This window comes from Mercenaria mercenaria, chromosome 4, assembly GCF_021730395.1.
Source record: "Mercenaria mercenaria strain notata chromosome 4, MADL_Memer_1, whole genome shotgun sequence".
NCBI classification, from domain to species: domain Eukaryota; kingdom Metazoa; phylum Mollusca; class Bivalvia; order Venerida; family Veneridae; genus Mercenaria; species Mercenaria mercenaria.
The window spans coordinates 70,081,422-70,108,825 of record NC_069364.1 but is presented as its reverse complement, the minus strand read 5'-3'; the positions used below and the strand labels follow the sequence as shown (position 1 = coordinate 70,108,825).

General features: G+C 38.4%; 1 protein-coding gene across 3 annotated transcripts; it reads left to right on the top strand.

Annotated features, from left to right (window-relative positions):
- Positions 1–512: 512 nt before the first annotated feature.
- On the top strand, positions 513–26,623 carry LOC123552077 (uncharacterized). 3 transcript variants are annotated; one of them, XM_053541625.1, is made up of 6 exons: positions 513–596; positions 5,605–5,786; positions 9,982–10,156; positions 10,945–11,061; positions 17,684–17,826; positions 21,331–26,623. In XM_053541625.1, exons 2-6 carry the CDS (start codon positions 5,607–5,609, stop codon positions 21,658–21,660), a joined length of 945 nt encoding a protein of 314 aa, XP_053397600.1. In that variant the 5' UTR covers positions 513–596; positions 5,605–5,606; the 3' UTR covers positions 21,661–26,623. The 3 variants fall into 3 exon arrangements, with proteins under 3 accessions (XP_053397600.1, XP_053397601.1, XP_053397602.1); XM_053541626.1 differs by lacking the exon at positions 17,684–17,826 and adding an exon at positions 12,776–12,903; XM_053541627.1 differs by lacking the exon at positions 513–596 and having other exon boundaries at positions 5,700–5,820.
- The last annotated feature ends 781 nt before the right edge of the window (positions 26,624–27,404 follow it).

Below are 27,404 nucleotides of genomic sequence, written 5' to 3'. Positions count from 1 at the left end.
ATTAACTTCAGTCAGTTGAAGATGGCCAGTAAACTGGAAGATGAAAAAGAAGACAAATAATAGGATGTTTTGGTACTGCGAGATAACGCTTTAGTACTTAATTATGTATAGGTAACCAAACATGAGCACACATAACTATTTAGTTTTAATCTTAGTGTGGGATATTTCTCCCACCTTATTCTCAATCTACTTCCAGCCCACTGACTGGTATTTAGATTGAGAATTAAGGCTACCATTTGGTAATTACCAAGAAAAAAGTTCTAACCTGCATATAGTTTATTGACTGAGCTTAAAAGGCCTGTGGATATATAATAATATTAAATGTTATAATTAATATTTGATTTATATTTAAAGGTATATTTACCAGTATATCTACAGAGTTGTTTTTTGTTGTTTTTTTGGTGGGGGGGGGGTTGTTGTTTTTTGTTGTTGCTGTTATTTTTTTGAAAGATAACTGATTTAAATAAGCTAGTAGATCTGATTCCAGATGTTTGTGACTTTTATTTCTTTTTGGGGTTTCTTTCTTCTTTGGGTTGCAATTATTCCAAGGGGAACTACTCTAAAGCATTGTACATGTATTACAGTTCATTAATTAGGTAAAATCTATTATGTAAAATTAAAGAAATACTACAGATTGTCATCAGTCAGACACACCACTGTATGTTTAATTGTACCATTGGGAAAAATATAAACGTAAAGAAAACTTCCTAAAATCCTTCTACATTGATGACTTGGTACAGGGGTGGGGCTACTGTACTGGGTTGGGGGGTAGTCTAAATATGATAATGATACCTCTGGTAGACCAATATTACACTCTCCATATCCGACATAGGATAAATCCCGTTTTCCGGTATTAGACACCAATAAATATCTGTTTCCGGTTTTACCGTGAGGCGGGTAGATTTATTGGCCATTAATTACGCTATATAGCGGTAGTGTTTAAGATTATCTTTTTTTCAAGGTTTAAACTAAGAAAATGTATAAAAAAAATATTGCAGATTATCATAAAACATTGTTGTATAATTAAGATATAGCAAAAATATCCCCAAAGTTTACTTTATTTTTGAAATCTTACTTTTATTCTAAACTGCTGCTTCCGTAGCTCGATACTGTACAGATGGTGTGAAATTATTCGCATTTTTCAGGGTAAACAAATTTTTTGTGCAAAGATTTTATTGCCAAGGTCGTAAACTAGTATTTTCATTGTGATAAAGTAAGAATTTTCATAAATCCTCATCTTCTGGAAAAAATAATGGCTTATATTGTACATGGTCTTTATATCGGTTAATCCCGCCAGCCCCTCTGACCCTATTTACGGAAATACCAGAGAATGGGATTTATCCTATAATGTCGAAATGGTCAATTCTGATGTTTTACAATGTCTCAACCAGTCTAAAAAAATATAAAGATATTCAACTCTTCCGTACAATTATTTGGACTATGGGTTGAGTAGTTCTGGCTACCAATTAACTTAACTGATGCTGTTTTTATTTTCTGATGGTTGCATCCATTAAGTTATGGCGAAACCCCATTTGGTTAACTAACCTGTATCAAACCGCAACATCTCGCACAGTCTCTCATGAGAAACTGATGATGTCATGCAACAGTTCAGAGCACGTGGTTATTTTTGAAAATCAGGATCAAAATTTACCTATTTATGAATTTGATTTAATCATAAATATAGCCATTTTCGATTAAATTCATAAAAAAAACATACCTTAGGCGGTTTAATTTCTCAGAAAAGGTCAATAAATAACCATTCTATACCGCCTATTGGTTTTCAAAATGAAGACTACCCTGATCAGGTGACAACTGCAATGGTAGACAAAATATTGCAGACAGGGGTACCAATTTGAAACTTGTGTGTATAACTTGTGTTCAAATTATGTTGCATGGATTATTGTATGCCAGATCAAAAGAAATATGTATTAGAAATATTTTAAGATAAAGGTGAGTCCACTTTGCATTTTATTTGATGAAATTATAGCGTGACAGACTTCTGGCACGATTCCTGGTTAGGTTTCAGTACAGGATTCGTTTCAGCTCAGAGATCCATACCAGCTTATAAACATCTCTGAGCTGAAATTTTTTAGCTACTTAATTTCTTGTCTGCTTAATATCAACTAACTTTCAAAAAACTTCCCATCAGTTGTTTACATCTGAAAGACAACATGCAGAGCGCACTACCCAGGTATCTAGTCCATGGTCAAGGTGCAGCCTGGAGGTTTTTAGGTTCAAATAGCTTAACTTCTTGTCTGCTGTGTATCTTCTTAATTGCTCGGAAGATTTTCATAAAACTAAAGCATCAATTATTAACCTCATCAAGAAGATTAATTATTTAGCTCACCAACACAACATGCAAAGAACACAACCCAGGTCACTAGGGCTAAGGTCACACTCCTAGGTCAGTTAGCTTAAATTTGTGTTCACTATGTATCCTCTAAACCAATTGATTTTCATAAAACTGTATCAATTATTAAACTGGTGAAGACAACATGCAGAGCACTCAAACCAGCTAGGTCACTAGGTCCAATGTCAAGGGAACCCATGAAGGTCAAATGTCAATAAGCTTAAATTTTTGGCCATTCCAAATCTTCTAAACTGCTGGGAAGCTTTTGACAAAACTAGTATTCATTGTCTACCTAATCAAGACAACATAGAGAGCGGACAACCCAAGTCACTAGGTCCAAAGGCATGGTCATACTTTACAGTCAAAGGTCAAATAGCTTAACTTTGTGTTGGCTTTGTATAATCTAAACTGCTTGAATAAAAGTAATATCAGTCGTTTATCTCATCAAAACAGTATGCAGAGTACATGACCTGGTTCACTATGTTCACAGTCAAGGTCAAAGGTCAAAGATAAAATAGCGTAAATTTGTGTTCACTCAGTACATTATAAACCACTTGAATATATTCATATTAAAATTAGTATCAGTTGTAAACCTCATCAAGTTGACATGCAGACTACACAGTCCAGGTCATCAGGTCCAAGGTCATGGTCATACTTGAAGGTCTTAAGTCATTTATAAACATTTTAATTTTATTGTATCTAAGCAGCATTTTCGGGTATCAATTAATTGCCTAAGTGATAATTCTAGTTCAGCTTTGTATGTACAGAACAAATTGTGTGAATACTGTTATACAAGTATCCGCTTGTCTTAAGCAGCCAATGTTTCCTATTTCATATTTGTATACTTCCAGATCAAATTAAAACTGTTTTACCAGGCGGTAATCAAAAACCTGTCTTTTAAGAGACATTTTTTGCTCCTTCCTTTGACTGACCCTAACCCTAAATCCTAAACCTTAATTAACCCTAAGTATGTTACCAGTTTAGCTCAAGTATCAGACTTATTTCCCACACTGGTAAATTATCTATGCTTATTGTATTAACTACTGTATAAGCACAAATTTTCAGTGGGTCAAAATTTAGCGAATTTGAAATTTTGAGTATGTCTGCGAATTTAATATTCGCAGAATTTTAAAAATGGTATCATACTTCAATTTGAATTATACTAATGATGAATATTTAGGCATATTAGAGTAAATTTCGCCATCATCCCGTGGCAACTGAATGAGATCTCGTTCTAAGCGTCTGTTGATCATGATTGATCAAGTTGGCAATCACTTTGAAATAAGATTACTTTTGGATCATTTGTTTATAATGATAATGGTGCTGTTTTTGTGTTTTTATTTCTCAAAAGTCGGTTACAGCATATGGCTTATAATATGTGAAATAGTCTATAATTAGGTGATTACACAAACTGAGTTATTTGTAAAATTAGCATAATCCAAACTTGTGTAAAGCCCTAACCCTTGCCATGCTAAATTTCTTTTAAGGATTTGTCTGTCCTGGTACTTTTTAGCACACCTGAGCATGCTTAGGTGTTTTTCTGATCGCTCGATGTCTGGCGTCTGTCATCTGTTGTCCGTCAACACTTAGCTTGTGTATGCGATAGAGGCTGTATTTTTCAACTGATCTTCATGAAATTTGGTCAAAATGATGACCTTGATGAAATCTAGATCGAGTTCGAAAATAGGTCATCTTGGATCAAAAACTAGGTCACTAGGTCAAATCAAGGAAAAACCTTGTGTATGTTATAGAGGCTGTATTTTTCAGTTGATCTTCTGAATCATGAATTTTGGTCAGAATGATTACCTTGATGAAATCTAGGCCGAGTTCGAAAATGGGTCATCTGGGGTCAAAAACTAGGTCAAATCAAAGAAAAACCTTGTGTATGTGATAGAGGCTGTATTTTTCAATTGATCTTCATGAAATTCGGTCAGAATGATTGCATTGATGAAATCTTTTTCAAGATAGATGATGTGTCATCGGATCAGAAACTAGGTCACTAGGTCAAATCAAAGAAAAACCTTGTGTATGCGATAGAGGCTGTATTTTTCAATTGATCTTCATGAAATTTGGTCAGAATGATTGCCTTGATGAAATCTAGGTCAAGTTTGAATATGGGTCATTTGTGATCAAAAAGTAGGTCACTAGGTCAACTGAAAGAAAAACCCTGTGTATGCGATTAAAGCTGTATTTTTAAATTGATCTTCGTAAAATTTGGTCAGAATGATTGCCTTGATCAGTGTTGATGAAATCTAAGTCAAATTTGAATATGGGTCATCTGGCTTCAAAAACTAGGTCACTAGGTCATATCAAATAAAATACTTGTTTAAACTCAAGAGACTACATTTTTGGTCCAATTCTAATGAAAATTGACCAGAATATTTTTTTCCCATGAAATCCCTAGGTCAAACATGATTACACTGTTATGGTGTGTTTCTCAGGTGAGCGACCTAGGGCCATCTTGGCCCTCTTGTTTAATGTTATAAATATTTTCTACACAGGGAAGGAATGAATTTTATAATTATTGGAAGTGTGAGAAATCAACAGTTGTCATTTGAAAACTGGACTCAATTCAGTTTATTATGCGCCGGGCGTACCACCAGTTTATACATCAGTAAGCCTCTGTTGATTTGATCATGATTGATCAAGTCAGCAAACGCTTTGAAATAAGATAACGCACTAACAGGAGATGACGCAGGATTATCCCCAGTTGCCATTGATTCTGTGTATTTTATAGTTCTTTGGCTGAGATTAAAATTTGTTGCAAAATGCCACATCTCAATGTAATTAAGCATAAAATAAAAAGAATTTTTTTTTTTTCGTAAATATGGAATATACATGTATCTCACTTCGAAGTGAGAAAATTTTCATTTCTCAGTGAGATATATTCCATATTCACTCAAAACAAACAAATATCCTCTATTTATGCGAGGCCTTATTTTCATGAAATGTAGGGCCTCACAAATATGGAGAAAATTAAATCCTCATGAAAATTTCTACTTTTACAGTAAATTACTTATTCTGCAGTGACTGTTGTCTCATGACCAATAAGTTTTAGGCCAGTTTATGTTTCAGAATATTTGTCAAGCTGCATTAAGTTATTTTTGTATTTTAAGAAAATCTTGTCAAATTACATTGATTCTAACATTGGTGGTGACATGTTGTTAAACCAGTCAAATCTTGTAATTTTACAAAGTTAAGTATTTTCACTTTTAGTACCTATATTTAATTGGTGGATATTATATATTTTATAGTCATGTCTGAGAAGTATATTATTGATGTTGACACGGGAGTGGACGATGCTCAGGCCATAATGCTAGCATTGTCAAGGCCTGACATAGATGTTATAGCCATTACATGTGTGTCTGGAAATGTTAGTGTGGACCAAGTATGCCTCAACACTCTCAAAGTTCTCACCGTCTGTGGCAGACTTGATGTAAGGATTTACAGTTAGCATGCTTCCCTACCTTGTAGGTATAATTATGTCTCCCCCCCTCTGGGGGAGACATATTGTTTTTGCCCTGTCCGTCCGTCCGTACGTCACACTTCATTTCCGAGCAATAACTGGAGAACCATTTGACCTAGAACTTCCAAACTTCATAGGATTGTAGGGCTGCTGGAGTAGACAACCCCTATTGATTTTGGGGTCACTCTGTCAAAGGTCAAGGTCACAGGGGCCTGAACATTGAAAACCATTTCCGATCAATAACTAGAGAACCACTTGACCCAGAATGTTGAAACTTCATAGGATAATTGGTCATGAAGAGCAGATGACCCCTATTGATTTTGGGGTCACTCTGTCAAAGGTCAAGGTCACAGGGGCCTGAACATTGAAAACCATTTCCGATAAATAACTAGAGAACCACTTGACCCAGAATGTTAAAACTTTTGGCGTCAGTCTATTAAAGGTCAAAGTCACAGGGGCCTGTACATGTAAAATCATTTTTTGGAAATAACTTGAGAACCACTTGACCTAGAATGTTGAAACTTCATAGGATGATTGGACATGCAGAGTAGATGACCCCTATTTATTCTGAGGTCACTTGATCAAAGGTCAAGGTCACAGGAGCCTGAACAGTGACTTGAGAGCCACTAGGCCAAGAGTGTTGAAATTTAGCGGGATGACTGGACATGCCAAGTAGATGATCCCTATTGCAGCCAACTATCAGTGTCTCTTTGACTTTCGCTTCTGACCCCTATTGACTTCTTGCCTATAGGACTTTGCATTGGGGGAGACATGCGCTTTTTTACAAAAGCATTTTCTAGTTTGTATAAGAAATCAACTTTGTGTAATCAGTACAGAGTCTGGTCTTACGTATTTATAATTATACATCTTGTCTGCTATTCTTAATTGACATCAATACCAGATTCTTTGGAAGCACAAATATATCCACTGGCTATGTAATTCTGTGTTGATATAATGCATTTTTTTCAATGTAAAATTAGATTGCTTTGTATGGTATGCTTTCAAATATTTTCATTCTTTGCTACGTCATGTAAAACAAGTTTAGATACTGGTACATTGTATAACATAAATTTATGATTAGGTAAGTTTAACTTCACAAAAGTGACAGAATGTAGCTTAGTTGTGCATATTATTGAAATGGTCCTCTTGGATTATTAATGAATTTATGATTAAGTAAGTTAACTTCACAGAAGTGTCAGTATGTAGCCTAGTTGTGCATATCATTAGCACATCCCTCTTGAATTATTAGACCCCTTCAGGGACTGTAGGATTGAGCTTTTCCGGCCATCCGTCCGTCCGTCAGCAATTTCATGTCAGGTCTATAACACTGTCATTCATGAAGGGATTTAATATTACTTGGCACAAAATGTTCCCCATGATGAGAACATGTGACATGCGCAAAATCTGAACCTCTAGCTCAAAGGTCAAGATCACACTTGGAGGTCAACAGGGCTTTTTTCTGTCCAGTCTGTAAGTCAACAATCCATTAAGAACTATGTTATCTATCAAAGCCTGAAGGGATAACAATTTTACATGGCATACATGTACCCCATAGTTAGTTGACATGTCATGTGCCAGACAGAGACTTTAGCTTAAATGTCAAGGCCACACTTGGAGGCCAGAGGTGAATAGATTTTTTTTCCCTGTTCAGTCCATAACTTTGTCATGCATAATAGGATTTGCATATTAGTTGGCACAAATATTTCTCTGGATGAGACAACATGTTGTGTGCAAAACCTGGACCCCCAGCTCTAAGGTTGAAGTCACTCTTGGAGATCAAAGGTTAACAGGACTTTTTTCATGTCCGGTCAGTTACAATTCAACAATATGTAAAGGAATTTTAACATTACTTGGCACATATGTTCCCTATAATGAGACAATATGTCTTGCACAACACCAAGACCCCTATCTCAGATGTCAAGGTCACATTTGGAGGTCAAAGGTCAACAGGACTTATATCTTGTCCGGTCTGTAACTCGACAATCTATGAAGGAATTTTATTATTACTGGGCATAAATATATCCCATTGAGACAATGTGTTGTGCACAACAGTCAGACCCTTATTTTAAAGGTCAAGGTCATACTTTGAGGTCAAAGGTAAATAGTTTTTTTTTCAAATCTGGTCAATAACTGTATCATCCATTAAGGGATTTTAATATTACTTGGCTCAAATGTTTCCTATGTCTGTTGCAACAGCCTTATTCTTTACTCAGATGTTAAGGTTGCAGTTGGAGGTCAAAGGTCAGTTGTTTTCTTTTCCTCCTTTTCAGTCCATATAAACTCTGTCATCCATGAAAGGATTTTAATATTACTTGATACAAATGTTACCCCATTATGAGACAACACCCAGACACATAACTTAAAGGTCAAGGTCACACTTGAAGATCAAAAGTCAACAACAGATCTTTTTCTGTCCAGTCTGTAAAATATTTGAATAAAAAAAATTAAGCTCATGACTAATTGTGTCATATAGACATAGTATTACAAAAAAAAAAAAATGTCTGTGTAATTTCTTCAGAATAACTTCACTTTGATTTGATGATTTCTTATATTTTTTCTCATATTTTCTCACCAATTTCAAAATGGACTGTTACCAAAATTGAAATTAAATACTTCTATATACATAGATATTATAAGCAATCAACAATAGTAGATTTTTATATACCGGTATGCAGTTTTTTATTCAAATGTCATGTTACAACATAATGTATATATAATACAATATTATTTATACATCATTGACGGATATCCGATCATTATGTTATACTGCAATAGAGAAAATCATTTGCCATTGTTTGCATGGCAATACTTCATTCACTTGTTCTTTTGTGAAATTATGACCCCCTTAAAGGTCATTAGCTCATCTGATATTTTGAAAAAAAATGATGAGTTATTGTCATCACTTGAGCGGTGTCGGCGTCGGCGTTGCCTGGTTAAGTTTTATGTTTAGGTCAGCTTTTCTCCTAAACTATCAAAACTATTGCTGTGAAACTTGGAACACTTGTTCACCATCATAAGCTGACCCTGTATAGCAAGAAACATAACTCCATCCTGCTTTTTGCAAGATTTATGTACTTAGAAAATATCAGATTTCTTGGTTAAGTTTTATGTTTAGGTCAACTTTTCTCCTAAACTATCAAAGCTATTGCTTTGAAACTTGCAACACTTGTTCACCATCATAAGCTGACCCTGTACATCAAGAAACATAACTCCATCCTGCTTTTTGCAAGAATTATTGCCCCTTTTGGACTAAGAAAATCAGTTTTCTTGGTTAAGTTTTATGTTTAGGTCAGCTTTTCTCCTAAACTATCAAAGCTATTGCTTTAAAACTTGCAACACTTGTTCACCATCATAAGCTGACCCTGTACAGCATAATTCATAACTCCATCCTGCTTTTTGCAAGATTTATGGCCCTTTTTGGACTTAGAAAATATCAGATTTCTTGGTTAAGTTTTATCTTTAGGTCAACTTTTTCTCTTAAACTATCAAAGCTATTGCTTTGAAACTTGCAACACTTGTTCACCATCATAAGCTGACCCTGTACAGCAAGCAACATAACTCCATCCTGCTTTTTGCAATAATTATTGCCCTTTTTGGACTTAGAAAATAATTTTCTTGGTTGAGTATTATGTTTTAAGTCAACTTTTCTCATAAACTATCAAAGCTATTGCTTTAAAACTTGCAACAATTTTTCACCATCATAAGCGGACGCTGTACATCAAGAAACATAACTCTGTCCTGCTTTTTGCAAGAATGATGGCCCTTTTTAGACTTAGAAAATCATGGGTAGGACAATATTTCTATTATACAAAAAAATCAGATGAGCGTCAGCACCGGCAAGGCGGTGCTCTTGTTTTAAAATCCATTACGGGATTTGAATGAAACTTAATAGTAACAGTCGAAAGCAAACTTAATTATGCATATATTATGGGTTTTTAGGTTGAATGTTTTTCTGTGAGCTACGGTCCTTTGATATTTATACATAAAGTCTACAGCACCATTCATAATTATATATGTTTCTCTGTAAAAAGTTAACATTTACTTCCATTTTCTGTTTTTTTTAAAGATAAAGAACCTGCCTTCTGAAGATTAAATTCACTTGGAGATGTAAGTTTCTTATAAAAAAACACACATCTGCTTGTTGTCACACTAAGTCTTGTTTTAGGTACCTGTGTACCGAGGTTCAAACATTCCTCTTGTTGATGAAGGTATTGAAGCCACACATTACCATGGTAACGATGGCCTAGGTGATGCTGACCTTGACACTGAGGTGACCTTGAATGGAATACAGAAGGAAAATGCTGTTTCTGCTTTACTGAGACTTGTGAATGAATATCCAGGTAAATGAGGTTGAAGGCACATCCAGTTAGCCCAGTAGTAAATACAACATTGGGTACCGAGAGTTTGTGAGTTCAGTCCAGAGGCAATATAGATCCATGACAAGTTGACAGTAATATGTCTGCAATCATTCATTTTCTATCTCTGATTGATGTGAAGAAGCTTTTAGAAAAAATAAGTACTGGTACAGAATACAGTAGTAGTAGTAGTGGTAGTGGTAGTGGTAGTTGAGATTATCTGACCATAGTTAAATAACTGAAATACTGCTGAAAATGTTTAAATCTAAGTCAAAATAAATGAGCCGCACCATGAGAAAACCAACATAGTGCATTTGCGACCAGCATGGATCCAGACCAGCCTGTGCATCCGTGCAGTCTGGTCAGGATCCATGCTGTTCACTTTCAAAGCCTGTTGCAATTAGAGTAACCGTTAGCCAACAGCGTGAATCCTGACCAGACTGCGCGGATGCGCAGGCTGGTCTTGATCCATGCTGGTCGCAAAGCCACTATGTTGGTTTTCTCATGGCGCAGCTCATATACTGTTGAAACTGGTTTAAAACCTAAGTCAAACAATAGAAAAGTTTGTAAATGAGGATATAGTTCATTAGAAGTAAATTAATCAGATCTAATGAAATACTTTTGTCACACACTGATAAAATGTTAAGTTTCAGTTAAATTTTACTTGCATACAAAATGTTCCCATGCACTTTACACTTAACTGTTTAATCTGTAACTAAAATGTGTGCTGAACTTTAGTTGCTATTGCTTTGAATTGAATGCTATCATTTCAGGAGAAATCACACTGGTCGCTTTAGCACCTTTAACTAACATTGCAGTAGCATTGAAACAAGACTGTAACTTTGGCAAAAAACTGAAGAGGATTTCCATAATGGGTGGAAATACACAAGGTAATTATTATTATTGTGTTTCAAAGGTTTGCAAGATTTCATTTTTCATACAGGCCAGTTTTGTTGTTTGGTTTTCAGTCGCTGACCCAGTTCAGGTGACCCTCTAACTTTAATTTGGGCGGCAGAACCCAGGAGCCCACCTGGCCATTATCATTATTTCTGGCACTAACAGACACCTAGGTAGAATAATGGAGCTATTATAAACAAGGTTAATGTTGCTTGTTGAATAACTAATTTTCCACTAGCTGGCTAGAAGACTGCCTAACACGATGACCTGAGCAGGGCTTGAACTGGCAGTAGTGTGGGGTAAGTTATTCGTAGCCATTGACCTTAACCACTCAGCCACCTTCACAAGTATGAGCTAAGGAGTACAAGTTTAGAAGTTTGGAATTTCTGATGTCAAAGGCCTGGAAGGCATATAGTCTTTGAAGTGTCTTTCACTTTGCGTCTGTCACTCTTGTGTACTTTGCTCCTCTTACATATTTGATCCAATCAAAATAAAACTTGATATGCATCCTCGACACGAAGTGGTAATGACATACTTTGTTGGGGTGTCTGACTGAATTATGACCCTTTTGGACTTTGAAATTATTACCACTGAAATTATTACCACTACATCAGAATATTGTGTACTCTTATCCTCCTGCAGTTTCCATTGCAATGAAGCTTGATATACATGTAGTACTTCTGACATCAATATGAAGTTGATATGCTAAGGCCATTAGGACTTCCATGTACAATTACTTTCTGGCTCAAGGTGGATAATCCGTTGTCTGCTGTCAACTGTTTTACTTAGACATCTCCTCCTCTGAAACTACTCGTAAGAATTACACCAAACTTAATCTATAGCAACCTGGCAAGGTCCCCACTCAAGTTTTCTCTATTTTGGGCACGATCTGTGTATGAAAAGAATTGGAACCACTGCCTTACCCTTGCATGATCGTAAGAGGCGACTAATAGGGTCTTAACACTTGGTTTTGCTGTAACTCTGTGATTCCAGCAGGTATGCAAATTTTGATTCCATACCACATGTTTTTATTTCGATGTAAATGAGATATGAAACCAAAATTTGTAGTCCTGTTTGGCGCCATATAACCTATACTGTGTTGGTGCGCTGTAAAACCCAAATAAATAAATAATCCTTTTAGGGGCCACTAGAGCTAAAAATAGAAAACAAACTTTAAATGACCTCATGAACCACTGGATGGATCTTCATGAAATTTGGTCTGTAGTATCATTGTAAGGTGTTCTCTCAAGTTTGTTCAAATATGGGCACTTGATCCATTTTAGGGGCCATTAGTGCTAAAAGTAGAAAACCCACCGTTACATAACTGAAATACTGTTGAAAAACAAAAAGCAAAAATAGAAAATCTATAAACCACTTCCTCTCATGAACTGTTTGATGGATTTTAGAGGGTGCTACCTCAGTGATCACAGTCATATAGGTTCAGTTTCAGGTACATGCAGTTTACAAAAACACAGTTACATAGGTTTGATGTCACAAACATGTTGCCTTAGTATATAGGCTTGATGTTGCATACATGCTACTTCAATGGTCACAGTTATATAGGCATGGTGTCACAAACAACTTCAGTGATCACATGTTGATTTAATCTTATATGCATATAGGCATGGTCTTACAAACAACTTCAGTGATCACGTTTTGATTTGACCTTATATGCATCACTGTGATCACAAGTATTCTATATTGTAGCAACTGGTCGTGTGTCCCCGTGTGCAGAGTTTAATTTTTATTGTGATCCCGAAGCTGCATACGTAGTGTTGGACAGCATACAGAAAATAACAGTAAACTATTATGAACAGAATGCGGGTTTGCCATGGGTAGGTTGTTTCTCAGCAGAAAGTTTATCATAGAAGTGATCTTTAACAAAAGATTTAATTTGCTAAGTGACAAGAATTTCTTTGGCAGTGATATAATATGTTACATGTTACTAGTGTGTGAATTTTAGTAATACTGTACCATGCTAAATACTCAAAGTTGCAAAACAATGCGCAAAATGTGCAGATTATCCAAGGAGCAAGGCAATCCAAACAAAGTTCAACTAAATAAAAATGGCTGGGACCACTAGGACTGCAAAAGTTAGTCTGGGTGCTGCAGTAAGTCTGGGTGCTCAAGAAAGTGGTGCTTCACAGTGAGATAGCTTTTGTGTCCTATTTAGCCTTGATGTCCCATTTAGCCTGGGTGCTCAAGCAAGTGGTGATTCACAGTGAGATAGCCTTAGTGCCCCATTTAGCCTTGGCTCCCCATTTAGCCAGGGTGCTCAAGCAAGTGGTGTTCATTGTGAGATAGATTTTATGTCCCATTTAGCCTTGGTGTCCTATTTAGCCTGGGTGCTCAAGCAAGTGGTGTTTCACAGTGAGATAGCCTTTGTGTCCCTGTGTCCCATCTAGCCTAGGTGCTCAAGAAAGTGGTGTTCACTGTGAGATAGCTTTTGTGTCCCATTTAGCCTTGGTGTCCCATTTAGCCAGGGTGCTCAAGCAAGTGGTGTTCATTGTGAGTTAGCCAGGGTGCTTAGGAAAATGGTGGTTACTGCAAACTAACAGTGGTGCTCAAGCAAGTGGTATTCAGTGCAAACTAGCCAAGGTGCTCTAGCAATTGGTGTTCCCATTGTGTTACAAGGGTGCTGGTGTTAGCCTGGTTTCTCAAGCAAGTGGTGTTCATAATGTTTTATAGAGAGTTATCCTGGGTGCTTGAAGGTTTGTAGAGGTGCTTGAGTTAACTTTGGTAGTACTCGAGCAAGTGGTATTTCACTGTTAGTTAGCCCGGGTGCTTGAGCTTTGGTGCTCAGGTGCTTGAGCTTTAATGATCAGGCAAGTGGTATTTCACTGTTAGTTAGCTCGGGTGCTTGAGCTTTGGTGCTCAGGCAAGTGGTAATTCACTGTTAGTTAGCCCGGGTGCTTGAGCTTTGGTGATCAGGCAAGTGGTATTTCACTGTTAGTTAGCCCGGGTGCTTGAGCTTTGGTGATCAGGCAAGTGGTATTTCGCTGTTAGTTAGCCAGGGTGCTTGAGCTTTGGTGATCAGGCAAGTGGTATTTCACTGTTAGTTAGCCCGGGTGCTTGAGCTTTGGTGCTCAGGCAAGTGGTATTTCTCAGTTAGTTACCCTAGGTGCTTGAGTTTGGTGCTCAGGCAAGTGGTATTTCACTGTTAGTTAGCCCGGGTGCTTGAGTTAGCATTGGTGCTCCATTAAGAGACTTTCACTGTGAGTTATCCTGGGTGCTTGAGTTAGCATTGGTGCTCCATTATGTGGCTTTCACTGTGAGTTGTCCTGGGTGCTTGAGTTAGCATTGGTGCTCCATTATGTGGCTTTCACTGTGAGTTGTCCTGGGTGCTTGAGTTAGCATTGGTGCTCCATTATGTGGCTTTCAGTGTGAGTTGTCCCGGGTGCTTGAGTTAGCATTGGTGCTCCATTAAGCGGCTTTCACTGTGAGTTGTCCCGGGGGCTTGAGTTAGCATTGGTGCTCCATTATGTGGCTTTCACTGTGAGTTGTCCCGGGGGCTTGAGTTAGCACTGGTGCTCCATTATGTGGCTTTCACTGTGAGTTGTCCCGGGTGCTTGAGTTAGCACTGGTGCTCCATTAAGTGGCTTTCACTGTGAGTTGTCCCGAGTGCTTGAGTTAGCATTGGTGCTCCATTAAGCGGCTTTCACTGTGAGTTGTCCGGAGTGCTTGAGTTAGCATTGGTGCTCCATTATGTGGCTTTCACTGTGAGTTGTCCCGAGTGCTGGAGTGAGCATTGGTGCTCCATTATGTGGCTTTCACTGTGAGTTGTCCCGAGTGCTGGAGTGAGCATTGGTGCTCCATTATGTGGCTTTCACTGTGAGTTGTCCCGAGTGCTCGAGTTAGCATTGGTGCTCCATTATGTGGCTTTCACTGTGAGTTGTCCCGAGTGCTCGAGTTAGCATTGGTGCTCCATTATGTGGCTTTAAGTGTGAGTTGTCCCGAGTGCTCGAGTTAGCATTGGTGCTCCATTAAGCCGCTTTCACTGTGAGTTGTCCCGAGTGCTCGAGTTAGCATTGGTGCTCCATTAAGCGGCTTTCACTGTGAGTTGTCCCGAATGCTTGCGTCAGCATTGGAGCTCCATTAAGTGGCTTTCACTGTGAGTTATCCCGGGTGCTTGAGTTAGCATTGGTACTCCATTAAGCGGCTTTCACTGTTAGTTAGCCCGGGTGCTTGAGTTAGCATTTGTACTCCATTAAGAGACTTTCACTGTGATTTGTCCCGGATGTTTGAGTTAGCATTTGTACTCCATTAAGTGACTTTCACTGTGATTTGTCCCGGATGCTTGAGTTAGCATTGGTGCTCCATTACGTGGCTTTCACTCTGATTTATCCCGGGTGCTTGAGTTAGCATTGGTGTTCCATTAAGTGGCTTTCACTGTGAGTTATCCCGGGTGCTTGAGTTAGCATTGGTGCTTCATTAAGCGGCTTTCACTGTGAGTTATCCCGGGTGCTTGAGTTAGCATTTGGAGTGTGCTTGAGTTAGCATTTGTACTCCATTAAGTGACTTTCACTGTGAGTTATCCCTGGTGCTTGAGTTAGCATTGGTGCTCCATTAAGTGGCTTTAACTTTGAGTTATCCCGGGTGCTTGAGTTAGCATTGGTGTTCCATTAAGTGGCTTTCACTGTGAGTTTGTACTCCATTAAGTGACTTTCACTGTGAGTTGTCCCGGATGCTTGAGTTAGCATTGGTGCTCCATTATGTGGCTTTCACTGTGATTTATCCCGGATGCTTGAGTTAGCATTGGTGTTCCATTAAGTGGCTTTCACTGTGAGTTATCCCGGGTGCTTGAGTTAGCATTGGTGCTCCATTAAGCGGCTTTCACTGTGAGTTATCCCGGGTGCTTGAGTTAGCATTTGTACTCCATTAAGTGACTTTCACTGTGAGTTATCCCTGGTGCTTGAGTTAGCATTGGTACTCCATTAAGTGACTTTCACTGTGAGTTATCCCGGGTGCTTGAGTTAGCATTTGTACTCCATTAAGTGGCTTTCACTGTGAGTTATCCCTGGTGCTTGAGTTAGCATTGGTACTCAATTAAGTGACTTTCACTGTGAGTTATCCCGAGTGATTGAGTTAGCATTGGTGCTCCATTATGTGGCTTTCACTGTGAGTTATCCCGGGTGCTTGAGTTAGCATTGGTGCTCCATTAAGTGGCTTTCACTGTGAGTTATCCTGAGTGCTTGAGTTAGCATTGGTGCTCCATTAAGTGGCTTTCACTGTGAGTTGTCCCGGGTGCTTGAGTTAGCATTGGTGTTCCATTAAGCGGCTTTCACTGTGAGTTGTCCCGAGTGCTTGAGTTAGCATTAGTGCTCCATTAAGTGGCTTTCACTGTGAGTTGTCCCGAGTGCTTGAGTTAGCATTGGTACTCCATTAAGTGACTTTCACTGTGAGTTATCCCAGATGCTTGAGTTAGCATTGGTGCTCCATTAAGCGACTTTCACTGTGAGTTGTCCCGAGTGCTTGAGTTAGCATTGATGCTCCATTAAGTGGCTTTCACTGTGAGTTGTCCCAGGTGCTTGAGTTAGCATTGGTGTTCCATTAAGCGGCTTTCACTGTGAGTTGTCCCGAGTGCTTGAGTTAGCATTGGTGCTCCATTAAGTGGCTTTCACTGTGAGTTGTCCTGAGTGCTTGAGTTAGCATTGGTGTTTGAGCAAGTGGTGTTTTACTTTGAGTTAACCCAGGTGCTTCAGATTGCAAAGATGCTTGAATCAGCTCAGGTGCCCGTGGTTAATAGCACGGTTACTGGAGCAAGTGGTGTTTCACTGTGAGTTAACCCAGATGCTTAAATTTGCACTGGGTTTGAATTATCCTGGGTGCTGGAGTTAGCACAAGTGCTCAGGTCACACTTAGGGTCAGACTAAATTTTGACGTGTGATCATGCTGTATCTTTAGTTGGTATTTTTTAATGGATGTTTCAAATTGTTGACAGGTTTAAGCAAATTAAGCTAACATTATAAGAGTGCAATGAAATAAAATTTAAGCCACCTATATAATTTTAGCATTTCTCTACTAACATAGAACAGTCACCTATAGGTCTGATTATTTTATTTCCGTGTAACAAAACTCTGACCTCGTTTAACAGAGCAAGTAAGTAAGTAAGACTTTATTTAATGAGGCTACACATTTGATTTCCCAATCTTCCTTGTGGGCCTCTGAATATATACATAATATACAGGTCACCGTGTTAAAACATGTGATAAAACATTAAAAAATACAATGGTACACAAGGTTTACATAAATATAGTTCAGTAACATACAAAAACAAAAACCAGAGCAGCAGGGTAGGTAATTAGAGTCATAGATAGGGACTTCTACATATTTCAGAAAAAGCACCAGAACCATGCTTACACAGGTCAGATTCAAAAAATGTCATGTAAGTTAATTTGTCTGCAACTGGTGAAGGAACAGTTTGAAATTTCAGACATATCTTTGCGTTCAGCATCAGAGGCAGGTTCTGTAACTCTGACTACTTTTTTACAAAGATTATGCTCCCATGTGTTCATAGTTTTGGTTGTTAGCTTGTACCTCCCCAGTCGATGAGGGTAATACTTGTCAAACTCAGATTTACATACCATTTGGTAACTAGAATATATTTCATTGTAGGACGAGGGAATAGCACACTTTGTGGGGAATTCAATTTTGCTTGTGACCCTGATGCTGCCTTTGTTGTTCTCAATGAATTATGTGTACCAGTAACATTGTTTCCATGGGAAATAAACCTCACAGCAGCAGCTGGCCATCCATGGGTATGTTACTGATAATTTCTGAAGATACAAGTTCATTCCAAACTAGTAGTTTCAAGTTGAAAACCTTGTTATTAGATTGATGATAGTTTGGTTGGTGGCTTCTGTGAAGTTTTACATTTCTTTCAGTAACTTCAGTTTGGATGAGATACTGAAAGTTTACTTGGACTATAGGTAGCTTATAGTAAAATCAAAAGTGAGATAGCACATGGGGCTAGTGGAATCAAGGTTAAGATCATGGTTACTGAAAGTAGACATTGCATATGGGGCTGGTGGAAACAAGGTTAAGATCATGGTTACTGAAAGTAGAGATTGCACATGGGGTTGGTGGAATCAAGGTCAAGGTCATGGCTATTGAAAGTAGAAATTGCACATGGGGCTGGTAGAATCAAGATTAAGATCATGGTTACTTTAAGTAAAGATTGCACACGGGGCTACTGGAATCAAGGTCAAGATCATGGTTACTTAAAATATAAATTGCACATTTGGCTACTGGAATCAAGGTCAAGGTCACAGTTACTGAAAGTAGAAAAAATTGCACACAAGGCTAGTAGAATCAAGGTTTATGTCATGGTTACTGAAAGTAAAAATCGCACATGGGGCTTGTGGAATCAAAGTCAATATCACGGTTACTTAAAGTAGAAATTGCACATGGGGCTACTGGAATCAAGGTCAAGATCACAGTTACTGAAAGTAGAAATTGCACATGGGGCTAGTGGAATCAAGGTCAAGGTCATCGTTACTTAAAGTAGAAATCGCACATGGGGATTGTGGTATCAAGGTTAAGATCACAGTTACTGAAAGTAGAAATTGCACATGGGGCTGGTGGAATCGAGGTCAAGATCACGGTTACTAAAAGTCGAAATTGCACATAGGGCTACTGGAATCAAGGTTAAGATCACGGTTACTGAAAATTGAAATTGCACATGGGGCTGGTGGAATCGAGGTTAAGATCATGGTTACTGAAAGTAAAGATTGCACATGTGGCTAGTGGAATCAACGTTAAAATCATGGTCACTGAAAGAAGAAATTGCACATGGGGCTAGTGAAATCAAGGTCAAGATCATGGTTACTTAAAGTAGAAATTGCACATGGGGCTAGTGGAAGCAAGGTCAAGATCATGGTTACTTAAAGAAGAAATTGCACATGGGGCAGGTGGAATCAATGTTAAGATCACGGTTACTTAAAGTAGAAATTGCATATGGGGCTGATGGAATCAAGGTTAAGACCACAGTTACTGGAAGCAGAAATTGCGCATGGGGCTGGAGGAATCAAGGTTAAGAATACAGTAACTGAAAGTAGAAATTGCACATGGGGCTGGTGGAATCAATGTTAAGATCATGGTTACTTAAAGTAGAAATTGCACATGGGGCTGGTGGAACCAAGGTCAAGATCATGGTTACTGAAAGTAGAAATTGCACATTGGGCTGGTGGAATCAAGGTCAAGATCATGGTTACTTAAAGTAAAGACTTTACATGAGGCTTCCGGAATCAAAGTCAAGATCACGGTAGCTAAAAGTAGAAATTGCACATGGGGCTGGGGAAATCAATGTTAAGGTCATGGTTACTTAAAGTAGAAATTGCACATTGGGCTTGTGGAATCAAGGTCAAGATCATGGTTACTTAAAGTAAAGACTTTCCATGAGGCTTCTGGAATCAAGGTCAAGATCACGGTAGCTAGAAGTAGAAACTGCACATGGGGCTGGTGGAATGAAGGTCAAGATCATGGTTACTTAAAGTAGAAGTTGCTCATGGGTCTAATGGAATCAGGGTTAAGATCACGATTACTTAAAGTAGAGATTGCAAATGGGGCTGATGGAATCAATGTCAAAGATCATGGTTACTGAAAGTAGAAATTGCACATGGAGCTAAAGGAATCAAGGTCAAGATCATGGTTATTGAAAGTAGAGATTGTACATTGGACTAGTGGAATCAAGGTCAAGATTATTGTATACTGAAAGTAGATATTGCACCTGGGGCTATTGGAATCAAGGTCAAGATCACAGTTACTGAAAGTAGAAATTGCATATGGGGTCAGTGGAATGAAGGTCAAGATCATGGTTACTGAAAGTCGAAATTGCACATGGGGTCAGTGGGGCCAAGTTTAAAGTCAGCATAACTTAATAAATCTGTATACTTTGCAAATTCCACAGTTATGTAGGAAAAAATACTTAAGAAATTATCTGATCCTATTTCCAAGACATCAGCATCAATTTGACATTTGAAACATGTAGCTCATATTACTCAGGTGAGTAATCGAAGTCATCATGACCCTCTTGTTAGCTTGACTATTGAAATTTCAAATAGTAGGGCTTTTGTAATCACCCTTTCATTGGCGTGTGAATTGATGTCACAAAAGTGTTGTAAGCAGGTGTCTCAAATGCTTTCAAACTTCACACATGTCTTTAGAATCATAAGACAACTTCACAGGTCAAATTACATATAGAGAATCCATCATTGGTCTTCGGTTAAGATCAGAAAATCCCAACCCTCGGGCGCACCGCTCAAGTCTTAAACGAGGCTGAGCCGAGTTTAAGACTTGAGCGGTGCGCCCGAGGGTTGGGATTTCCGATCTTCACCGAACACCAATGATGGATTCTATTTCTCACTTACCAGAAAGCAGAAACAATCAAAACAAGCATGAAAATATGAAACTATTTTAAACGCGGGAAATTGACGTCCGTAAGCAGAAGTGACGTCGTGACATTTCAGTGACGCACAATAACAAAGTTCCACTGTAGTTTTATCGTTTGTAGCGTAACGTTACGTTCTTATCATAAAGTAATGAATTTTGAATCGAGAAATACAGTATAAGGAACGGAGAGAAAAGATAAAGGTACCTGATTTTTAATTATTTTACATATTACATAATATGTATATTCAGTGCATGAAGTAGTCCGTCACAGGAGTGTGGGATAACCCATGTGAGATAAGATTTTCCAGCACTTCTAAAATAGAGATTTTTCTGTCCGATAAGTGAGAAAACTCTAGCTTTTATTTTGTCAAAATTTTGCCCCAATTTTAGCTTAGAATTTCAGGTTAAACTTTTGCAAGTAAGCATTCTTCATGTGAGGAAGCCATCCAGCTGGCTTACGGAAGGCCGGTGGTTCTACCCAGGGTCTACCCAGGGTCTTCCTCCACCATCAAAGCTGGAAAGTCGGCATATGACCCAAAATGTGTCGGTGCGACGTTAAACCAAACCAAAAAAAAAAAAATTTGCATGTAAGCAGGGTTCACAGAAACTACCAGGACAACTGCTTCTAAACTTCAAACATGTCTTTGGTATTATAAGGTCATCTCACAGGGCACAATACGTTACTGTAGCTTTTATTTTATTAAACTTATGTTTTAAGGTGGCCCGAAAAGGACACCATACAAAACATTTTTGTAAAATTGGATTAATAGTTTGTTCTCGGGTTTTCAACATGTTTTTTTAAAAGGTATCAATAAACCAATAATGATGCGTTTAAATAATGTTATGTTGTGTTTGTATTCCATCTGTTCCAGGATTGGTTTGACGAGTGGATTGAAACTGATACACTGAAGGGTAAATTCAATAAAGCTGTCACCAAGCTAGCGGTATACAGACAGAGAGAAGTGAACAAAAATCCTATTTATAGGTCATGTGACTTAAATGCCATAGCAACCGTGATTAATCCAAAGATAATACTGGAGACAAAAGACGTGTTTGCAACTGTTGAGCTTCATGGAAAATATACAAGAGGAATGATGGTTGTAGATTGGCGAGGATCTCTGGGGAAATCCCCTAATGTCACATTAGTTGATAAGATAGACACTAGGCTTGCAAGACCATTGTTTGAACATATGCTGAAATAACTCCTTTTAATTTTTCTTTGCTGATAGAATCTCTACCTTTTATTATGCTCCTACAAAATCAGGCATGGGCTGATCAATTCTTTAAAATTTTACTTTGCAGATAGAATCTCTACCTTTTATTATGCTCCTACAAAATCAGGCATGGGCTGATCAATTCTTTAAAATTTTACTTTGCAGATAGAATCTCTACCTTTTATTATGCTCCTACAAAATCAGGCATGGGCTGATCAATTCTTTAAAATTTTACTTTGCAGATAGAATCTCTACCTTTTATTATACTCCCACAAAATTATAGTAAGTTTGATTCTTGAATTTCTCATTGTTAATAACCAGAGGCCAGTGTATTCAGAATGTCAGAAGGCTTGTAGTTTCATTATATTGTGGAAATATTATCATAAAATTTAATGTCTTTCCTTGATTTTTTTATAGAAAAGAGTCCAGGCTGATAAATGGAATGTTTGATAGTGATCTGAGGCAAATGTTTTGATATGTTGTATATATGAAGGAGTTGATGCAGAGCATCTGTGGATTGGTACATGCCACTTGCCATTTGCCTAATGCTATTTGCCAATTGCTAATAATTATTTGCTGATTACAAGTTAAAATATGCCATTACCGAAATGATATAAATTTGCTACTGTAAAATCATTAATATTCGTGGGGAACTAACTTTCTTGGATTTCGTGGTTGGCTCAATCCATGAAATTTAATCCCAATGAACAAGTAAAATTCCCATCCACTTTTTGTTCAAAAGTTGAAATCCACGAATTCATATCCATGAAATTGCCATTTTGACCAAAACCACGAATGATTTTACAGTATTTTGCCAACTGCCAATAGTTAAGTTGCTTACCAGTATTGCTATTTGCTAGTTGCTAACTGCTGTTTGTCAGTTGCTATTTGCTTAGCAATTGCTGCTAATTCTAGAAACATTTTACGATAATTTGTATACTATTTAATAATATAAGTATGCAGTCAGTAGTGCAACACAAATCTCAGAACTTGTGCATTAATAATAAGGTGTTCAGTGTTTGACTGAAAGATATTTGAATTATGATTACCATATATGTGCTTGATATAAAAGATTAAATATGGGGATTATGATATTCTTGGCTCTTTTTGAGCTTAAACCGATTAAACAGCACATCTTGTAGCATTTCACATTTGACAAATGACAACAAAATGTCATTTTCCATGTGACATTTTGTATGTCGTTTCTTACGCAGCAATATCTTTCCAATTTATCATGCGTCCATCTCTGAAAGAGCGGGGCGTATTATAAGAACACTCGTGGCGGGCGGTCGCCATCTTAAAGCATGTCTGCTCTCTAAATCAAACAGTTTTCATCTGATCCTCACCAAATTTGCTGACAATGTTTATTGGCATAAAATCTCGGCCAGGTTCGATAACCAGCCAAATCGACGTATGCACACTTGGATTATGGCCATTGAATTACTCAAATAACTGCAGATTTAGCCTTGTCCGCTCTCTAAGTCGAAGAGTTTATATCCGATCTTCACCAAACTTGCTGACAATGTTTGTGGGCATAATATCTCGGCCAAGTTTGATAACCAGCCAAATGGACCTATGCACACATGGATTATGGCCCTTGAATTACTCAAAAAACTGCGAATTTAGCCTTGTCAGCTCTCTTTAAGTCTTAACAGTTTTCAACCGATCTTCACCAAACTTGCTGACAATGTTTGTGGGCATTATATCTCGACCAAGTTTGATAACCTGCCAAATCGACCTAGGCACACTTGGATTTTGACCCTTGAATTACTTGAAAAACTGTGAATTTAGCCTTGTCTGCTCTCTTAAGTCGAACAGTTTTCATCTGATCTTCACCAAACTTGCTGACAATGTTTGTGGGCAAATTATCTCAGCCAAGTTCGATAACCAGCCAAATCACCCCAGGCACTCTTGGATTATGGCCCTTGAATTACTCAGAATCTTTTTATGATACTTAACTGAATATTTGGGTGGGCGTATTATGTTACAGTCTGGCACTCTTGTTGTAACATTGAGTTGATATTTGATGTGGGTATTTTTTTCTTGTAGATGCTTCCCTGCAAATGTGAGAAACAATCTTATGACCAGAGTTTTTTTTAACCCTGATTTGGTTAAAAAGGATTATTTAAACAGATATCTCTATCATTGTATATCACCTTTCATATATATGCATGTTTTTATTAGTTGCCTATCGTTGGAACACCGGAGGGAACAATAAGCATGTCCTCCACTGTCTGTCCATCCACAAATCTGGATCCTGCAACTACTGAAGAAGTATTCAAGCTAGGTTCATAAAACTTGGTATGTGAAAAGAGGGCAGTATGTCAATTCAAACATACATGACTTATGCTTGTTGGCATACCTGTCAAGACACACGCATTCCTGCCCTAGATCACGCATTTTAAAGAAATAAAGCAATCAGTTGTTCTTCGAAGAAAATTATTGAATCAAACATGCAAGGCGACGTTGACACGGTGTTTTCATTCCGTATAATACAGCTTTTACATTCACCGGTGCAACGTGTTATTTCTACCGCATGAATTAACGTCACAAAAAGTAAACATAGAGGGAGACTATTCAAAACCAGATTTATTTTGTGTTAAAAATCTAAATTTTCCTTGTGAGGCCATTTCCGGCTTTTAGGGATCATCGCCCTCCAGACCCACACCTTCCCTTCGAACCCTGATCACACTCGTGGCCTTTGTGGAGCCTTGACAGCTATGTGTTGGTCAAAGGTCAAGGTCACTATTGACTGTCAAGTAAAAATTGTCTCTGCTCCATAACTTTTATGTGCATTGATGGATTGTCTATGCTACACAAAAATGTTCCCCATGATGAGAAAATGTGTTAACACATGATCTATGCTTGTGGTTAAAGGTCAAGGTCAGTGTTTAAGGGCAAGTAAAAATTTGTTTCCACTCCATAACTTTTATATTCATTGAAGGAATTTGTTACCACTACATGCAAGTGTTTCTCGTGACCAGACAGTATGTCGCATACTTTACATATGCTTGATTGTCAAAGGTCAAGGTCACTGTTAAAGTAAAAATTGTTTTTGCTCCATAACTTTTATTGCATTGAAGGATTTTTTTATTACTACACAGAAATGTTCCCCATGATTAGACTATATTTTTGTCAAAGTTCACTGTCACTGTTGAAGGACACACTCCATAACTTTTATGTGCATTGGTGGATTACTGTAGTGCTGCACACAAATGTGCCCCATGACAAGACAATGTGTCACATACATGATCTGTGCTTGTAGGTCAAGGTCACTATTGAAATTTTAGTAAGAATAGTTTTGTTAATCCCCCGCCGTGGCGGAGGGATTATAGGAATGGTCTGCGTCCGTCCGTCCGTCCTTCCGTCCGTCTTTCCGTCCTTCCGTCCGTAACAAAATCGTTTCCGGTCCATATCTCCTTAACCCCTTGAAGGATTTTCATGAAACTTGGGTCAAATGATCACCTCATCAAGACGATGTGCAGAACCCATGAGTCAGCCTTGTCGGTTCAAGGTCAAGGTCACAACTCAAGGTCAAAGGTTTGAGCCTGCCATTTTGTGTCCGCTCTATATCTCCTAAACCGCTTGAAAGAATCTTATAAAACTTGGGTCAAATGATCACCTCATCAAGACGATGTGCAGAACCAATGAGTCAGCCATGCCGGCTCAAGGTCAAGGTCACAACTCGAGGTCAAAGGTTTGAGCCTTCCATTTTGTGTCCGCTCTATATCTCTTAAACTCCTTGAAGGAATTTTATAAAACTTAGGTCAAATGATCACCTCATCAAGACGATGTGCAGAACCCATGAGTCAGTCATGCCGGCTCAAGGTCAAGGTCACAACTTAGGGTCAAAGGTTTGAACCTTCCATTTTGTGTCCGCTCCATATCTCCTAAACCCCTTGAAGGATTTTCATCAAACTTGGGTCAAACGATCACCTCATCAAGGCGATGTGCAGAACTTATAAGTCAGCCTTGTTGGCTCAAGGTCAAGGTCACAACTGAAGGTCAAAGGTTTGAGCCTTCCATTTCGTGTCAGCTCTATATCTCCTAAACCCCTTGAAGGAATTTTATAAAACTTGGGTTAAATGATTACCTCATCAGAACGATGTGCAGAAATTATGAGTCAACCGTGCCAGCTCAAGGTCAAGGTCACAACTAAGGGTCGAAGGTTTGAGCCTTCCATTTGGAGTCCACTCTGTATCTCCTTAACCCCTTGAAGGATTTTCATCAAACTTGGGTCAAATGATCACCTCATCAAGAACTCATGAGTCAGCCATGTCAACTCAAGGTCAAGGTCACAACTGAAGGTCATAGGTTTCAGCTCTGTATCTCCTAAACCCCTTGAAGGATTTTCATGAAACTTTGGTCAAATGATCACCTCCTCAAGACGTTGTGCAGAAATCATGAGTCAGCCATGTCAGTTCAAGGTCAAGGTCACAACTGAAGGTCAAAGGTTTCAGCTCTGTATCTCCTAAACCCCTTGAAGGATTTTCATCAAACTTGGGTCAAATGATCACCTCATCAAGAACTCATGAGTCAGCCATGTCAACTCAAGGTCAAGGTCACAACTGAAGGTCAACGGTTTCAGCTCTGTATCTCCTAAACCCCTTGAAGGATTTTCATGAAACTTTGGTCAAATGATCACCTCATCAAGACGTTGTGCAGAATTCATGAGTCAGCCATGTCAGTTCAAGGTCAAGGTCACAGCTAAAATCAAAGGTTTTACCCTTTCACTATCCATAGCAATGGCGGGGGATTTAGCTGTCTTTCAGACTGCCTTGTTTCTTAGTTAAAGGCGGTCAGTCACATTAAACCAATCGGTTTCCAGATGATAACTCAAGAATTCTTTGGCCTAGGATCATGAGAGTTGATAGGGAGATTGGTCATGACCAGCAGATGACCCAAATTGATTTTTAGATCAGTATGTCAAATGTCAAGGTCACAGTGTCCTGGAACAGTTAAACGGTTTCCAGACGATAACTGGTGAATGCTTGGGCCTAGGATCACGAAGCTTAAAAAGGAGGTTGATCATAACCAGCAGATGACCCCGATTGATTTTGAGATCAGTAGGTTAAAGGTCAAGGTCACAGTGACCCGGCACTGTTAAACCGTTTCCGGACGATAACTTGAGAACGCCTGGGCCTAAGATTATGTAACATAATAGGGAGCTTGATCATGTCCAGCAGATGACCCCTATTGGTTTTGAGATTAATAGGTCAAAGGTAACAGTGACCCGGAACAGTTAAACCGTTTCCGGATGATAACTTGAAAACACTTGGGCCTAGGATCGCGAAACTTAATAGGGAGGATGATGAAGGGGGTTTATTGTTTTGCTGATGTTGGTTGGTCTGTCTGTTGGTCCGTCAGTCGGTCCGTAGACCAATCAGTTTCCAGATGAAAACTCAAGAACACTTGAGCCTATGATCATGAAAGTTGATAGGGAGGTTGGTCATGACCAGCAGATGACCGCTATTAATTTTGAGATCAGACCTTGAAAACCATTTCTGCTCAATAACTTGAGAATCACTTGACTCACAACCTTCAGACTTGGTAGCATGATTAGACTTACCAAGTGGATGACCCCTATTGTTTTTGGGGTCAGTAGGTTAAAGGTCGAGGTCACAGGGGCCTGAACCTTGAAAATGATTTCCGCTCAATAACTTGGGAACTACTTAACCCAAAACCTTTAAACATTGTAGCATGGTTGAGTTTATGAAGTCATAGTGAAGTCA